Below are 17,099 nucleotides of genomic sequence, written 5' to 3' on the forward strand. Positions count from 1 at the left end.
CAATTTTGGCCACTTTCCTGGTGACCTAACTTTCCCTCAGAATATTATTTATAGGGAAAACAAGCTTTGGATTCTGGATTTTCAAAACCTATGAGCACTTCCCTTCCACCAGCCCCCAGCCCCCACCCCCTGCACCTAAACTCTCCACTTGAGGTCTTTCTTATCAAAAGGATTTTCCCAGCTCTTCCCTTGGAGATGATCAGAGCTGATGCTTCATTTCCCTGGAAACTTTCAGATGCGTCTAGTTCTCCTGCTCCACCCTCAATATATATACACAGTCCCTGCCCCTCACCTTGGTTTGACCCAAGTGCCTTCTTTAGGACCCCATGTGGACACAGAGACCATTCCTAGACTTCTGCTTATTCAAAAAGATTGTTAGCGCTGAATCAGGACTGTTTGTGACCTCTTTTGGTGTGTCAAGTTCAGGCAATGAGAAAAACCACCCACCCACACCATGCGCATCAGACCTGTCTAAAATAGCATCATCAGGACATCAAGCATTCTTATCCAGGTTATGGCACCACCTAAGAATGAAAAAAGCCATGTTAGGTCACTGGAATCTTATTTTGGATCCCACTATTCTTGTTCTTAAAAAGACCATTTAATTTCCACCTTGGGAATCTCCCCCTCCTTTTCCTGTTTCAAAGAGAAGACAGATCTTATCTCCTGTCCCCGACAGCCCCCCAAACCAGAGGTCTAGAATCAGACTGACCCAGCTCAGGAAATAGGGAGCATAGCAGAGCTGCCTGTGAGATTGACAGGTGCCATGTGCAATGTGCAAAGCTCCATCACCATCCTAGAAGCCTGTGACTCTCAGCAGATCCTCCTGTGGGTTAATACTTCAAATGCTTATGAAGGGAGGAATTGGGTCCTTGGAATAGGAGAGGAGGGAGCCACCCATGCCCCTTATGAAAGATGTTTTCAGCATCCTGCGCGTGATTTGATACCAGGTAGGTCAGAGCTGAACTGTATAAAAGGCAGCATCTTCTGACAGCACCTCAGTTCACCTGCATCCTGAGTGACCTACTCCAGTGCCTGAACCAGGTAGAGAACATCTCAGGGATCAGGATGGACTCTTGCTTGGTGTTGGTGTTTGGGCATAAAGAGGCCATGGGTGAAAGTTGAGACTAATCTCTTAGAAAGACAAGGAGAAGGGAGGATTTGGAAGGGAGGATTCTGGAGGGAAGATAGAAGATATGGGAAGGGCATGAGAGATTAGTGTTTTCTCCAAGTTGCAAAGAATTCATTTGAAAGTATAGAGTTCCTAGGTTGCAATCATTTGTGTGTGTGTGCGTGCGTGTGTGTGTGTGTGTGTGTGTGTGTGTGTGTGTGTGTGCATACGTACTTTGTAATTGGTGTTGGAAGACGGGGTTTTAAAAATCTGATTATCATAGAGAAAATCTTGCAAATTCATAGTTCAGTTTCTAAATGTAAGGAAGTTACTTTGGGCTACTTGAACTTAAAACTTCTGTATTGTCTTTCAGCTTTATTCAGTTCCTGCAAAGATGTCCTGCCAGCAGAGCCAGCAGCAGTGCCAGCCCCCTCCCAAGTGCACCCCCAAGTGCCCTCAAAAGTGCTCTGCCCCTAAATGTCCCCCCAAATGTCCCCCCAAGTGCCCTCAAGTCTCTTCCTGCTGCAGCTCCAGCTCTGGGGGTTGCTGTGGCTCCAGCTCTGGGGGCTGCTGCAGCTCTGGGGGTGGTGGCTGCTGCCTGAGCCACCACAGGCCCCGCAGATCTCTTCGACGCCGACACCAGAGCTCTGGCTGCTGCAGCAGTGGAGGCAGCAGTGGCTGCTGTGGTGGCAGTGGAGGCAGCAGTGGCTGCTGTGGCAGCAGCGGTGGCAGCAGTAGCAGTGGCTGCTGTGGCAGCAGCGGTGGTGGCAGCAGCCAGCAGTCTGGGGGTTGCTGCTAACCTGGGCCACGAGAAGCACCAAGAAGCAGCACTGACTGAAGACCTGCCCAGCCTGCGGCTTCTCTTCTTCCCTCTCTCCACAGAAGGACTTCTGAAATGCTTTGAGGCTCCCCTTCATCCTGCCCATGCTCACCCACAGTGGGGTCTTGATGTTCTCTGGCCTGGTTTCCTTCCCCCTCTCACACACCCTTCTTTGGAGGATGAAGTGTTGAAATTAAGCTATGAAGCTGTGTTTCTCTGCAACAATAAAGATCTTTATTCCTGATGTCACTGCCTCCCGATTACATTCTGTTCACCTCTCCCCGCCCTCATCAAGCCATCTTCTGTCCCTCCTTTCCCTTCTTTTAAGTGCAAATAAACATCGAACTTTAGATTACATGGAGTGAAATGAAAGGGGGTGGTTTAAAAAACGGTGGAATGAGACAGACATCATTGCCCTATGTACATGTATGATTACACGAATGGTATGAATCTACCTCGTGTACAACCATAGAAACGAAATGATGTACCCCATTTGTGTACAATGAATCAAAATGCAGTCTGTAAAAAATTAAAAAATTAAAAATTATCTATTTGGGAAGCACGTATTGGCAATCGAATTACTTAGACCTCTGGGAAGCAATATTCTCTTTAATGCTCTGAATTTGGGAACTTTCAAAATGAAGGAAAGGATCATGTCTGAGACCAGGGCGCCTGACACAAGCTCACATGCATGATGAGGGTCAGCGATGGTTTGGGGAGAGGAGGTGGGTGGTCCTCAAAAAGGTCACATGCTGGGAAGATTTCCTTCAGATTTGGGTCTCAGTTTGGGAAAGTTTCTCTCTTATGCAGGGGGCAAAAGTGCTCATTTTGAACTTCAATAAATGAACCCTAATTGGGGTAGGGAGAGTCTAGGAGGCAGGTGGGAAATGTCTAAGCCCATTTTCCCTGGATCCTGAAATGCTGAGTTTGAGTCTAAGAACCAAGAAGGATACCCCTTTCAGTCAAGACTGTCTACGGGTGTGTGTGTGTGTGTGTGTGTGTGTGTGTGTGTGTGTGTGTGTGTGTACTGAGGGTGGGGAAGAGAAGTTCTGGTCTCACTACACTAGTTTCCAGGTAACATTCCTTTAGAAAGGGGCTGGTTAGATCAAGATATACTTTAAAAAACAAACTTATGATTGAAAAGATGATTCCAAATAGCCTCTCTATATGAGATAAACAATTGGTCCCTCCTTTAATAATATTTACCAGTGATGGGTAAGCTAAGTTAGTCTGAGGTTAGAGTAGGTCCATCTGATGAGAAGCTACTTGCCCAAATAAATCTCTCCTCATATCAATTCCTATCAACCCTTTTTCTTCTCCACTCTTTTTTTGGAGGGGACCAGGGATTGAACCCACCGGTGCTTAACCAATGAGCCAGATCCCCAGCTCTTTTTATATTTTATTTACAGAGAGAGTCTCACTAAGTTGCGTAAGGTCTCGCTAAGTTGCTGAGGCTGACTTTGAGCTTTCGATCCTCCTGCCTCAGCCTCCGGAGCTGCTGGAATTACAGGTGTGCCACTGCACCCAGCTTCTCCACTCTTTTTTTTTTTTTTTTTTCTTCACTTTTTAAAAAAACTTTGCCAGAATTTCCCAGAGGAGAGCCTCTACCCCTCGTATCTATCCCTCATATTGCTTCATTACTTCCTTCTCTTTTCTAACATTGACCTCACTTCTTGAAAAATCTCACCTATACTTGCCAGGAGATGCTCTAGGTACAGGTAACCTGTTAATCAGGCTTCAAAGCCACGTTAACTGAAACTCATCTCTTTCGTGACTTACCTTTCCTCATGCCACTCCCAGCTCCCTTATCCCCCAGCTTATCTCTCACCATTAACCCTTGAATTCTGGGACTTCTCTTGTTGCTTGCATTCATGGTTATGGCCAGGCAGTTGTGCTGCTTAAGGAGAAATTTTGAGGCAATTGATGTCTAAAGCCTCCTCTAATTCTTAAAAGATAGTTTTGCCTATTGAAAGCCTGTCTCAAAATAAGAAAATAAAAAGGGCTGGGGATGTAGGTCAGTGGTAGAGCGCCCCTGGGTTCGATCCCCAGTACCAGAACCTAACTAACTAACTAACTAACTAAATAAATAAAATTTAGTTATATTAAAAGTAACAGTTATCATCCACACTTTGGGCCTTTGGAAAGCATTTTCTCTCTCATTCCTTGCTTCCCCGTCCCTCCTCCCCTGCCATCTTCCTTTCTTTGTCCTTTCTTCCTTCTTTCCTTTTTTCTCTCCCTGGTTCCTTCCCTTCCTCCCTTCCCTCTCCTTATGTTTTCCTTTCTTTCCTATTGGACAGTGGCTTCAGGGAGACCCTGTCTTCCAAGGGAGATGGGGGTGGGGTTGGGGTCGGGGAGACAGCAGAAGGTCGCCAGGCTGGCCTGCCATTTTGCATTTGGACCATCGACCTCCACACATTTTCTTCCTAGACCCACCAGGACTGTATTGTGGGGACATGGTAACCTGACTACATTCACAAATTTTTGATCTTGATGTCTCTTAACTTTGCTTAGGATTTTCTTCCTGTCTCCAGTGACAGAGAAATCACTACTGGAATTCTCATCACCATCAGATTCTTCTCTCAACATCTAGAAGTATCTGCATGAAACCTAGTAAGTTTATCACACAGCCCGCAGTCCTCAGTGACCAAGAGCAGAGAGCAGAGAGATGTGAATCAAGATAACAAGTAAACTACCAACTACCAAGTAGGAGACTGCACAGGGATGACGTGCGGGCTAGTGGAACCATGTCCACATGCACACATGTGCTTTGTAGAAGAGAACAGAAGGGTCTCCAGACCTCTCCTCACTTGAGCCCTGTGCCTTCTCTTAGCACACACACAGCCCTCCCAGCTATGAACAGTGTGCTGTTTGGAAAGTAAACATGCCACAGGAATCCTGGCACCTCTGTGAAGTGACTTGGATGCCCACGTGCACCACCTACAGTGCTACCTGAGTGATGAATGTCTCTGGGATGTGAGTGTCAGCTGAGCACATCTGTTGGGAAATGGGCCCCTCCCAAGAACCTGTGCTTAGTTGGAATATTATAAAAGGTTCTTCTGGCTGTACAGTGCTTAGTTCACTGCCTAGCAAGGTGGCACGTTCCAGTTGAAGAACTGAGTCTTCCAGTGGAACCAGGGTCTGGTAAGTTTCCAAGCAGGGTCTGGGGGAAGAGTGGGAGAACATAGCCAGAAGAAGATATAGAAGGAAGCCCTGAACAGTACCCTAAGCTTCAAGTGAGCCAAGCTCTCATGGTGCTAATGAAGACATGAAGACCAGGCAGGGGGGTGACTTTTGCTAGGTTATCCAGAAAGTCTATGGAAGAGCTATGGTTAGAACCTAGGTCTTTTTGCTCTCTGGACAGAACTGTTCCTATTCTCTGCGTGATTTGTTTTTTTTCCTAATGGTTGCAGGGGATGAGAAACACAGCAAAGAAAGAATGACCACGACTTGCTTCTGTGTCCCTGGATATTTTAACCCTAGGAGGCAGGAACACATGTGCCATCTAAGAATTTTCTAGCCCATGAGATGTTTATACAATGCTAATAACTATGAGGCTATTACTTGAACATCTGGGGTCAAAGTAAAATTGGATAGTGAGAAGAGTCAAGAGAAGGTTTTGGACTGGATTATATAGATAAATTGCCAAAATATCTTCTTTATTTTCCATTTGGGGTGGTCCTTACTCTAGTCAGAGAAACTGGAAAACTACTGATTCTTTCATAGGCTACTTCCTGCTCTATCCGTGTGTAATTCATTGGAAATGTTTAACTCACTTGGAAATACTTGGTTTGGGCTTTTTTGCTCCCAGTCTTTGTTGGTGCCCCACCCCACGCCCCTCCACCATATTGGGCCTGGTAGTCTTGTTCCCAAAGCCAAATCTCAAAAGCCCTTTGTTTCATTGATGGAAAAAAAGGTCTGTTCCTGTATGAATAGATGTCTTTTTCCTAGGTTCTCGGTGAGGAGCTCCGAGATGTCTCAGCAGTACGCCTCTTCCGCCAAAGGCTTTTCCAAGGGGTCTTCCCAGGGCCCGACTCCTTGCCCCCCTCCGGCGCCCGCCCCGGCGCCCTCCTCCTCCTCCTCTTGCTGCGGCGGAGGCTGCTGCGGCTCCAGCTCCAGCGGGGGCTGCTGCGGAGGCGGCTGCGGCGGCGACTCGGGATGCTGTGGCTCCAGCTCCACCGGCTGCTGCTGCTTTCCAAGGAGGCGCCGCCGGCAGCGCGGAGGCGGCTGCTGCTGCTGTGGGGGAGGCAGCCAGAGATCTCAGTGCTCCAGCAACAACCAGAGCTCCGGCTGCTGCTCCGGCGGCTGCTGAAACAGCCCGCGGTCAGAACAGCTGCACCAGAGCGACTCGCCGAGCCGAGAGCGGCCCCGACGCCTGCTGCTCCCCACCCTTCTGCTCCCCGTAATAAAAACAGCTCCCGCGAGGGCTGGGCCTCGGAGTTTGGCCCCTCCCAAAGCGAATTGCACTTTGATGTTGAGAAGCCCACTCTGTTCTCAGCTCCACGGAATTCCCTTAACCCCGAAGTGATATTCCTCTCTGGGGATCAAGAGCCTTGGAGGGGATACCGGACCCTACTTTCTGCAGGGCTTGCTTGCTCACAGCAGGTGCCTACTGAATTAATTGACCTTTGAAGACATCATAATAAAGCTTCTACCTCCTGAGAAGACCTATTCCTATTTATTTCTTCATTCGTGTGTTTATTAATCTTATTCTATTGCCTCATTCACTACCTTTCACAGGGAAAATATACTACGATTCATTGCCCCAACAGGAATGTGACTTCTGGTTACTATTCTGGTTAGCCAATTACTGTAGCAGCGATCACATATGGATCGTTCTAGGTATTCTAAAGATGTGGCCGGGCAAGCATCATTTAATTCTCCTAATGACTCACAGAAGTGGGTGCTGTTATACACATTTTACAGAAGAGAAACTGAGGTTAAGTCATTTGCTCAAAGTCACTTTAGTAACCATGCCTGATGGAGAAAACTGGGATTGATTCCATAGCTTGTTCTAACTGCTCTTTCTGCTTGGTCACCAAAATCTTGCAGAGCCTTGACGCCGAGGTGCTCAACCCTCCACCAGGGATAGGCAGTTCTGTAACTAAGGTTAGGATGGATAACTTTTTGGGGGTTTGGATGAGGCCAGCATCTCTCTCTTTTCCCTCCTCCTCTCCCCCCCCCCCTCGTCTTCTCCCCCACTTCCTCTTGCTCTTCTTCCTCCTTTCTTGTCTTCCTCCTCCTTCTCTTCCTTTTCCCTTTCTCCCCTTCCTCTCTGCCTGCTGTCCCTTCCTCCTCCTCCTCCTCCTTTTTCTTCACATGGAAGATCATTAGCCCTTGCTTTCTGGGATTTTTTCCAAGCTGTACAGGACACGGGGAACTGTCTTCTTCAGGTCTCATTGTGGCAGCCAAAAGCCACAGGTTTCTGGAACCCTGTGGAGTGCAACATGTTGTGCTCAGGAAATGTAGGATCTCATTCTCCAGAGATGGCAGTGGGCAGTGATAGGGTGTGTGCGCGTGTGTATGTTGTATGTATATGTGCTCATGTGCATGGGATATGGGGTCGGGGGAGGCTTCCTGAGCAGCTGAGCAGGACAAAAACCCGCCCCATGGGCATCAATTTTTATCATTCATTTTCTGGAAGAGAAAATATTTCAGGAAAAGTCCTCTGTGTTGTGTCCCTTTGGTTTAGAAGGGGTGAGATAGCAATGGTGTTAATAATAGTAGTAAAATAGTTACCACTTATTGAGGACTAACTTTTTTCCAGGCACATTTATTATCCCACTTACTCCTTACAATTACCTGGAAAAAACCTGACATTAATTTTTCTACTTTTATATGTAAGTAAAGTGGGGTTCAGAGGGTTTCGGTGATTTGACATAAGATTGTACAGGGTAGTGAGCAACCAAGATCCTCATGATGGTGAGTGATGGAGATGAGACTTGAATTGCTGACACCGAAGTCCACGTTCTCGTTCTCTCTCCTCTTCCTCCCTCCTCCTCCGCCTCCTCCTCCCTCCTCCGCCATTTATTTTATGATACTGGGAATTTATCCCAGGGTGCTTCACCATTGAGCTACATCTCAACCCTTTTGTTTTTATTTTGAGACAGGGTTTGTTAGGCCTCAAACTTGTGCTACTTCCTGCTTCAGTCTCCCCCGTGGCTGAGATTATAGGCATGTGTCACCCTGGCCATGTTCTCATTCCCAATGTCATGCTCTACAGCTTTAGAAGGCCTCTATGGACCAACCCAGCTCTTAGAAAATTGCAGCTTGACTTCTCGGTTCCTGCTGCAATCAATGACCAAATGACTGGGGAGTTCTGTCATGGTATCCACCCAGCAGCCAGCTGTGGAGGTATTTGGTTAGAGGCAAAGTCAGAAAATGCTTCCCCTTGATTCATTCAGGCTGTTTAAAGTTCAGGGCCAAATGACCTCTTGGGAGGAGGCACTGATGGGCAGTCCTGCTCTGCCTGGGAGATTCCGTGGTTCCCAAGGGGACGTGATTTGTGGAAACTGTTTACAAAACAAATGATGTCACTGAGAGCCTGACTTCTCCATCCTGATGATGTGTGTTGAAGCAACAGGCTGCAGTACTTGATGGACAGTGAGGCAGGAAGGGAGTATTGCCTGACTCAGAACAGACTGAAGGGAAGGGACAACCCCTAAGCAGGAAGCTGAAGTCTGAGTCTGGGGAAAGAAAAGAGGTGACTCACCAAGAGACATAATCCAAATGGGATCATACCTTTGTACAGAAGACACATTGACATCCATCCAGTGACCATGAATCATAGGGATGGGCGTACCACCGAGTCTCACATATTGCTGAAACCCAACAGGCACAGAGCAAGAAAGTACATGATTATGGGTTTCCTCCTTGCTTACAGGCTGAGGTGACAAGCTTTAAGGGGTACTATCGCAAGTTATCTTGGCCCCATCACACACTTTTACTACTAGAAAAGTGACTGGAATTTCAGACTGCCTGGCCACTGATTTGCTAAGATCAATCAACTCAATCATAACTGTGAGTTAGGCATATTCCTTCAGCCCTCACAAACTCTACAAGGCCAGTTTCTTCCCACCTTTTATTGATAAGAAAACCAAAACAGGGTTTTTAGATTGCCATCCCAAGATCACAACTTGTAAATGGAAAAACAGTTTTGGATTGGGTGTGCGTGGTTCCAAAATCAGCATTCTGAACCCCATGCTATATTATGATTTCCTGGAAAGTGATCTTAAAATTGAATAGAGGGAGGAAAAATGGGATCCAAGTGGAGGTGATGGTGTAGAAAGACCCTGGAGGATGCGGCCTCAGAGGAGGGGAGAGGAGGCCAGTTTACAGATGGTGAAGTGGCAATTCAGAGAATTTAAATAGTTGTATATTTGTGACATGGTGGTGGGAAAATGGCTCTGAAAGGAGTACTTTAGAAAGATGGAAGTTGACCTATATGAGATCTACAGTACTCTCTGATGTGACTGTAAGATTAACTAGGTAGCCAACGATTAGAATGCTCTAGAAGGGGAAGTGCATGGAGAGGGTATCACTGTAGACAGATGCAATGGCCCAGGCTTGCAATGGGGATTTGAAACCTTGGCAACAGTGGCAGTGGGTAAGAAAAGGAAAATGACAGGTGTGAAATGCATTGTTTAGAGGAAAGAAGACTGATATAATTGGGTGCAGTATTAGAGCTGAGGAATAGGAAGCAACTAGGGTGTCTCTTAGACTTGTTGTGACTGGTGACTGGGAAATATGATATCATTGACGAAGAATAGAGAAGGTCATGAGAAGAACTGGAGTGAGGGAGGAAGAGAGGAAGTCCCATCCAAGAAGTACCACTAGGTTTGAGGTATTGCAGGTCATGACCATGAGTCAGTGCTGTGGGGACTGGAACTCGAGGCAGAATACTTGAATTCACTGTAAAACCACAAATATACAAACTAGAATTTCAGATAAATAGTAATACGCTACACTCAGGTGAGGGAGTTCTGTTTCTTGAGAATGAATGTAGTCTCACTTCTGTGATTAGTGTTATGGGAAGGCAGACCTGGTTTATCTTATTTAGCACAGTGGAATTAGTGTAAGGAACAGAGACTGAAACACCAGAGGCATGAAATAAATAGGTGGTGAGAAGAGTGAATGAATGAATGGGCAAAACAAAAGGCTATGAGGTGAGTTGAGGGGGAAACTGAATAGCAAGGAAAAAGTTGAGTTTCAAGTGAAAGAGCAATGATAGATTGTGTCAGAGAAACTACTCAGAAACTTGGTTCAGGCAATTCATAAGTCTTCTTTCAAGTCCTAGGTTTTAGAAATCCAGGTGGAAGAGAACCAGGACAGTACAAGATTGCAGACATTAAAGGATGTCACCCAATCAAGTTAGTCACACAGGATCCTCCTTCCGGTGCCTGATGCTTTGGGGTATATTTAACCATTGAACAGTTATAGTAAGAAATTCCATTTGAAGGGATAGCAGTTTCATCTTAATTAGTTGGAACAGGTTGAACAGGCCAACTGGCATTCATAGTGAGTAAGGAAAACATCCTGTAGTCTGTGGATGATACTATAGTAGAATGAAATGATTTGGCTCTGATAAATCTGAAATATGTCAACTTGCCTCAGGCTGAATGATAGTCCTAGAAAAGCAAGCATCTCCTCTTAAAAATATTGCATCAGGACAAAAGTGATGGTTTCTAATTGATCTCATTTAATGATGTATCTCATTCTTAAGATTTATTGGTCCCATTGTCAATGATGTAGTTATATTCAACTCTGCTTATTTGGAAAATTAATTTATCATGTTCTGAGGCCATTTTTCTTTTGTTTTTTTTTCCCCAAAGGTATTTATGTTTTTTCCTCCAAAGGTCATTTTTCTGCCATATGAAATTTCATTAATGTACCCTATCCTTCTAATAATTTACTGTTCATATTCATTACTGTAATCTTTTATTCACTAAAAATTTGTTGGGCATTTACTATATTCTGGGCACTTCATGATACAAAAAAGTACCTCTTCTTCAGTAGTTTAATGTGAGCTGCAATGTCAATAACATAGAGTAAATGGGAATGATTGCTTAAAGTCAGCACAGGAAGTCAACACCACAGAGAGGGGATAGATCTTTCAGCAGAGCGACGGGCAAAAGGTATTGATTGAGCTTAATATGGAGGGATGTGTAGGGGTTGTGTGACTGGAGACCACAGAAAAATATTCAAGTTAAAGTAAACACCACCAAGTCAAAGGGCAGAGAGAGGTGAACGGGTGTTTTGTAGCAAACAATTGTGCATGGCGGGAGCTCAAGGATGCCAGAAAATGAAGAAGTGGGCTTGTGCCACTCCCTAAAGCTTTTGGAATTTTATCCTGGAAGGATGGTAGACCATGGCATTTGGGGAGCTTTTCAGGTCCCTTTCTTGTGTTCAGTCATATTAAAAATACCTTCATATGTGGAAGCTAGAGATAAAAAAAGGGAAAAAAAAGAATCTCATAAAAATAGAAGGGTTAGAGGGTAGGGTAGAGGAAAAGGGTTGGAGAAAGATGAGGGATGGGCACAGGGAGGTCCTGGGAGAGAAACTGATCAAAATTTTTATATGCATATATGAATATGCCACAATGAAACCCACTATTTGCATATTCATATGCATCAGTAAAAAAATTTAAAAAGATAACCTTAGCTTAAGAAATGGACCCATTAGCCAGACTGGTGGCACCTGCTTGTAGTCCATTAATCAGGAGGCTGTGGCAGGAAAATCACAAATTTGAGGCCAGCTTGGGCAATTTAGTGAGAACCTGTCTCTAAATAAAAAATTTACACGATGGTAAGAGCACCCCTGGACTTAATCCTCAGTTCTGGAAAAAAAGAAGAAAGAAATAGTCATGTTAACCTCATCTTCCATTACCATGCTTACCTCCTTCTTTTCTTAGTGTTCTTCTCAAACTTCAAGAGTGCCGTCCACAGTTCTCCCTTGCCCTGTCGAATGATTCTTGTCTTACCGTTAGATCATCTCACTCCCATCAGAGTCATCTTTGGAGATTTACATCCACTGACCTTCCTCAGTCTCCAGGATCCCAGCCCTCTGTGCAAATCACATCTGTACTTCCCACTGCTGATCACCCCCAGGTCTCCATTCTGGGCACTGCTCCTCCCTCAGTGTTTCCTAATTTGTTGAATCCCCTCATCCTTTTTCTCTGCTGGTCTTTGTCCTAGCCCACTTCTAAATCTGCTCATCATTCCTAAGGTTCTTTTTCTTTCTACAGAAAATCTCATTCACGTATTCGCATATTTCTTACTTAGTTGAGCCACTATCTGTTAGAGGTAAGATCAATCTTCATCGGAAAATATCTGTTTGGTTCCCACCCTTAAATGATATTTTAGCTGGGTATAGAATTGCAGATTGGCAAATATTGCCTCAGTTCATTTTTGAGATATACTTATCTATTTTCTAATACTAAAAATTGAGCAGGGTGCTGCCAGCCTAATTTTCTTTTTGGAGGGAAATAATCTGTTTCATTTTCTGGCACTTTTTACAATATTCCCTTAAGATTTGTGGTTCTCACCATTTGACCCAGCTATCCCACTCCTTGGCCTATACCCAAAGGACTTAAAAGCAGCATACTACAGAGATACAGCCATATCAATGTTCATAGCTGCTCAATTCACAATAGCCAGATTGTGGAACCAATCTAGATGTCCTTCAGTTGATGAATGGATAAAGAAACTGTGGTATATATATATATACACAATGGAATATTATTCATCCATAAAGAATGATAAAATTATGGCATTTGCAGGCAAATGGATGAAATTGGAGAATATCATGCTAAGTGAGATAAGCCAATCTCAAAAAACCAAAGGACGAATAATCTCACTGATAAGCGGATGATGACACATAATGGGTGGTGGGAGGGGGGCAAGAATGGAGGAAGGAAGGACTGTATAGAGGGAAAAGAGGGGTGGGGGGGGGGGGGAAGGGAAAAAATAACAGAATGAATCAAACAACATTGCCCTATGTAAATTTATGATTACACAAATGGTATGCCTTTACTCCATGTACAAACAGAGAAACAACATGTATCCCATTTGTTTACAATAAAAAAAAAAAAGATTTGTGGTTCTGATAATTCAGGGCTTTCATTCATTTTTGAAAATTTAGAGCCAATATCTCTTCAAATAATGCCTCTCACTCATTCTTTCTTATGCTTCTTTTTAGAACTCTCATTAGCTGTATGTAGAACTTTTGCATTCTGTATTCCAGAAATCACTGCATATTAAATCATTTCACCTTACAGTCAGTCTTCTGTGGATTCATTCGTGAATTCAATCAACCATGTATTGAAAATATTTTTTAAAAATTGCGTCTGTACTGAAAATACACAGAACTTTTTGTTATTATTATTCTCTAAATAACACAGAACAACTATTTAGTATGCATTTATATTGTATTAAGTGTTATAAGTAACCTAGAGATGATTTAAAGTATGTATGTAGGTTATATGCAAATACTATGCCATTTTATATAAGAGATTTAAGCATTCTTGGATAGAATATCCTGGGGATCCTGGAACCAATCTCCCATGCATTGCAAGGGATTACTGTGTCTTGTCTCCTCTCCCTCCCCTCCCCTTCTCTCCCCTCCCCTTCCTTTCCCTTTGCTTCCTTTCCTTCCTTCCTTCTTTCCCCCTAGCACTGGGGATAGAACCCAGGGCCTCATATATATTAGGCAAGCACTCTATCACTGAGTTACATCCTCATCTCTGACTGTGTATCTTCTAGTTCATGAATTCTCATTTCAGCTCTTTTTTTTTATTTTTATGTATTTATTTTTTGTACTGGGGATTGGACTCAGGTGTACTTTACTGCTGATCTACAATCCCCAGTTCTTTTTAAGAACATTATTTTATTCTTTTTATTTTGAGGCAGAGTATTCTTAAGTTGCTGAGGCTGTCCTTAAACTTGTGATCCTTCTGATTTGGCCTCCAGAGTCCCTGGGATTATAGGTGTATGCTGTGTCTGACTTCTTTTCAACTCTTTTAATGTACTGTTTGCTACTTAACTGTTAATTTATTTACATATTTGTGTCCCTTTCCTTCTGCATTAATAAGACTCCTAAATTTTTAGTCGAATCTGTGGCTGCTCAAAATAATTATCTTGGCTTCCCTTACAGCTGAATGTGGTCATGTGTCTTGATTATGGGCAAAAATATGCAAATGGAAGCTTCTGTAAGACATTTTTTTCAAAGGTTAGACCCAGACCCTTTGTCCTTTTCCTCCTTCATTCATTTGTCCTTCTTGTCACTTGGGATGTGTCTCAGTGACTGGAACTGCATATTGAACCAAAGGAACAAGTGTCACCAAATAGGAGTTGCAACAGAAAGACAGAAGAAGAATCAGTCCCAGAGGCTGTGGAGCCTAAATGTCAATGCTGTATGGCTTATGTGAGAAAAAATTTTACCTTTGAAAATCTTACCTTATTCACCTACTTTTTTTTTTTTAAACAAAATCTAACCTTCATCTACACCATTCATTGATTTTTTAAAAATACCAATGAATATATTTTTTAATTTCCTGTAGTTCTACTTGATTTTCTTGTCTTTCTTCATAAGTGTGTCTATATTTTCATGTTAAATTCTTATGTACTGTTTTTAATCATTTTAAGCATACTTAAATGATTTTTATTTTTACTATTTTATTAGTACATTATATTTATACATAATAGTGCTCTATTTATTTTAAAAAAATTTTTAGTTGTTGATGTACCTTTATTTTATTTATTTATTTATATGCAGTGCTGAGAATTGAACCCAGTGCCTCACACATGCTAGGGGAGTGCTCTACCATTGAGCCACAACCCTAGCCCAGTGCTCTATTTCTTTTAGAGCAGTTTTAAGTTCAACAAAATTGAGAGGAGGGCACAAAAATTTCCCGAATACTCTCTGTTCTCACCTGTGCACAATTGTCAATGTTCTCCACCAGAGAACATTGTTACAATGATGAACTTACATGTGTACAGCATGATCATTCAAAGTCTATTACATATAATGAAAATATTTTTATAATATTTATCTGGTAGTTCTTTAATCTGAAATTTTCTGGTAGTCGAATCCTATTGTTTATAGTATTTATCGACTCTGTGAAGATGAACTCTTTATCCAAAATTATAAAAAACAAACAAAAAAATCCATGTCAGTGAGACTTCATTTGTGGGTATCCTATGGGGCTTATGTTGGAGACAAGTCCCTCTAGATTAATTCTGGATTTGTTTCTGTCAGGTTTTCCCAGGTAATCTGTCACTTGCCTGAGAACAATTTTTATGTTAATTACTGAGCTTGGGGATTCTCAAACCACATGTACGGATCCTCTGGAGAGTGGCAAACAACGTGAGGTGCTGGTCATGGTTATAAACTTTAAGGGCTTATTCTTTCTACTCTTCATAAACCCAAGATAAGACACGACTTGTTTGGTATTTTTCTTTGGCATGTCTTGTGGCATTCTTTCTCTGGTAATCTTTATCAGGGAGAAAGTCTCTTTTATTACTCCCAAACTTATTTCCTTCTCATGATCTTAGACCCCAAATGTGAAACAGTAGAGACCCCCTTATAAAAAGAAAAAGGTGGAGACCCTCTGATATAGAACAAATATATCTAGTTAAGATTGACCAAACCAAAATGGGTGCAAATAAAATCATTGAGTTGTGCTGACTGTGGTAAATACAAGGACAGTACTTGAGATAAAATAATGTGGCCATGAGTTAAGAACATTTTGACCATTTTTGTGAAGCAACCCACCCCTTCGGAGGCCCCAGAAGCTGCTGGTTTCAGACGTGGGTAGTCTGGCTCCCCACTGCCTAGCTCGCCCTGCTAGCCCCAGGTGCAGCCTGAAATAGATGAGCTGGAGCTGGCTGCTTGCACTCCTTGGAAAAAAAGGAAAAAGGCCCCTATTGTAAGCCTGCCAGGATTTTTTTTTTTTTTTTATTTTCACTTTAAAAACCAGCTTGCTGAAGTCACTCCCCACTACTGTCCCACTTGGAGTAGTGGTCCTGACATGTCAGTCTGTTTTTTTTCCTTTTCTCTCTTTTCCCAAATAAACATTTTTACTACTTCAGTTTCTGGTGATCTCACTATGCGTCAATAACCAAACTCCACAACACAAACTCCTAGAAAATGACCCTCGGGCAGCTGACATATCAACTTACGAGCTTCCTATTTTGGCTTGGTTTTCAGTTCTCCTTTCCTTTATGGAACACAAAATTTATTTATTTTTCTTTCTTGTAAGCTTGCATATCATTAAAAGGTATTTGTTATAGTTTATCTAATACTTGAAAGGATTACTGTAAACAGAATTTAAAGTTTGCTAATAAAAAACACTTCCAGAACCAGTAGTTGATGCTTTGAAAGATCTAGACAGTCTCAGTTGTGCTAAAGGAAATGAAAGATTTCTGCTCTATGTAGGGGCAAGTGTGCCCCGAGGATTGCTGTGGAGGGACCACTAGCACTGAACATAAATGAATCTCAAAAGAAAGCCAAACTCTGGGGCCAACTCTTGATTCTCATTCTGTTGTTAAATGTGGCAGATCTCCCATACGACTGGTAGAGGCTAAGCTTCTTGAGGACAAGAGACCACATCCTGTTCATCTTGCAGTTTCTTGGCCTACTTGGCACTATTGTTGGTATATAGGAGTTGCTCAACACCACTGCTGATTGATTGTTGACAGCACAAACTATGTAATTTAATCCTCGCTTTATACTTTAGGGAAGCGTGTTATTAGCCTCTATTTTAGAGATGAAAATAATTTAGGTTCAGAGAAACAATGTGACATGTCCAAGGTTGCAGGTTTAGTATGGCAGAGTTGATGCTCAAGGGCAGATTTCCCTGTATCATATTTAATTTTATTTCACTATATGTATTCTGCTCAACTCATTCTTCTTCTACATTAAAGATATGAATGGCTTACCACTGGATCTTGTGTCATTTATGCTTCTAATAGAATTCAGCCCGTCCCCCTATTCCCTTGTTCACAGTAAGAAACATGTACCTCAGTAACTGAGGCCCAAATATTGTGAGCCTAGTGCTCTTGAGACAAGGTCCTTCAACCACATTAGGGATAAGTGGTGGGGAGAGATGTGTATGGAAAGTTCCAGGAATAGAGCTAGAAAGACATAACAGCAAAATGTTTGAGGGTACCTGCT

At 42.9% G+C, this 17,099-nt stretch overlaps 2 protein-coding genes across 2 annotated transcripts in view; both read left to right on the forward strand.

Annotated features, from left to right (window-relative positions):
* Positions 1 to 905: 905 nt before the first annotated feature.
* LOC306665039 (uncharacterized protein) overlaps positions 906 to 17,099 on the forward strand; it is a 29,412-nt gene continuing 13,218 nt past the window's right edge. Inside the window, exons 1-2 of the mRNA XM_079146265.1 lie at positions 906 to 1,044; positions 1,485 to 1,899. Of these exons, the coding sequence (XP_079002391.1) occupies positions 1,506 to 1,899 (394 nt within the window). The 5' untranslated portion in view covers positions 906 to 1,044; positions 1,485 to 1,505. The remainder of the gene's footprint in view (positions 1,045 to 1,484; positions 1,900 to 17,099) is intronic.
* Positions 4,988 to 6,445, forward strand: CRCT1 (cysteine rich C-terminal 1). The gene is made up of 2 exons (XM_079155846.1): positions 4,988 to 5,072; positions 5,880 to 6,445. Exon 2 carries the CDS (start codon positions 5,902 to 5,904, stop codon positions 6,238 to 6,240), a length of 339 nt encoding a protein of 112 aa, XP_079011972.1. The 5' UTR covers positions 4,988 to 5,072; positions 5,880 to 5,901; the 3' UTR covers positions 6,241 to 6,445.

Source organism: Sciurus vulgaris (assembly GCF_902686455.1).
Source record: "Sciurus vulgaris genome assembly, chromosome: 1".
Lineage (NCBI taxonomy): Eukaryota > Metazoa > Chordata > Mammalia > Rodentia > Sciuridae > Sciurus > Sciurus vulgaris.